General features: G+C 48.8%; 1 protein-coding gene across 1 annotated transcript in view; it reads right to left on the bottom strand.

Annotated features, from left to right (window-relative positions):
- Positions 1–217: 217 nt before the first annotated feature.
- Positions 218–1085, bottom strand: part of LOC144179205 (cytochrome P450 3A24-like) — a 30824-nt gene continuing 29956 nt past the window's right edge. The window contains exon 14 of the mRNA XM_077707467.1: positions 218–1085. This exon is cut by the window's right edge and continues 50 nt beyond it. Coding sequence (XP_077563593.1) covers positions 1046–1085 — 40 coding nt within the window. The 3' untranslated portion in view covers positions 218–1045.

The raw sequence follows: 1085 nt of genomic DNA, 5'->3' as shown, positions 1-1085 counted from the left end.
GGCAATGGCCATTGATCATGCCACCACAACTCAGTGCAAGCAACCACATTTCACAATAATAACACTCTCAGCACGCCTGCAACCTATATCAAGCAGGACTAGCCCCACCCAAGGCGCTCCCCATCCTAAGAAAGCTTCCTGACGACATCAAAATAACCACTGTCTGGGCCCCAGGCAAGTTGCCTTGCCGGGAAAGAAACAGCACATCGACTTTATATCGGGGCATTCCCAACTTCTGGACGGAAACCCTGAGTGGCACGGTACGTTCAGCCAGCAGCCCAGCACTTATCAATCCCACTTACTACTCAATACTCTCACACTATGCACACATAAGAACATCTCCTCCGCACCCCTCACTATCAAAACACCAACCGTACATACTCTGAAGACTGAAAACAGAAGCATTTTACAATCACATAATCCCCTCAAAGAAATCACCATCCCTCTTTGCACTGGACTGCCCACAGTACAACGCACCTCTTACGACGTGTCATCCCGCATTATCTTGCCAACATAACATAAACCCCATCAAAAAACAATTCCTTGAGCAGTGGGAGTCTGCGCTAACCAGCCCGGCGCCGAAAGTCCAAAAAGCTTGATGCAACGAGACGTGGATTGGGCGTAGGGTCGCGGCCTCCTGGACACACTGCGCTGAACAGGTCCCCGGCCCAATACCCTCTCGATCAAAATAAATGTGTACTCCTGTTCGCAAATCCTTTCGCGTATCCGTTGGCGTCATTATTATAATCCTAACATTCCCTCTTCTTCCCTCAAACAACCTAATTACCCTGGCTGCCCTGTACTCTCCCCTACCATGCTCATTCGCCATGCCTTAAACGAAGTACAAAAACACTTGCTCCAGGCTTCGGCAGTGCCTCGACAAGTGGGCAGCCTTATTCAAGCAGTTTCTGCAGGTACTGTGCAAATTTTTTAAACTATAGCTCCTGTTATCACAATGGAGGAGCTTAATAATTCCTTTTCCTTTTGACGGTATATGACCGGATGTTTAGCTCCTGCTCACTACGCCATGACTGCGGATGGTTAATCAAGGGAGGTTGTTCGGCCTTTGTCGCACGCCTATAATG

This window comes from Haemaphysalis longicornis, unplaced genomic scaffold (assembly GCF_048455015.1).
Source record: "Haemaphysalis longicornis isolate Haplotype H1 unplaced genomic scaffold, Haemaphysalis longicornis Haplotype H1 scaffold_4, whole genome shotgun sequence".
NCBI lineage: Eukaryota > Metazoa > Arthropoda > Arachnida > Ixodida > Ixodidae > Haemaphysalis > Haemaphysalis longicornis.
This window is presented reverse-complemented; position numbering and strand designations above follow the sequence as displayed.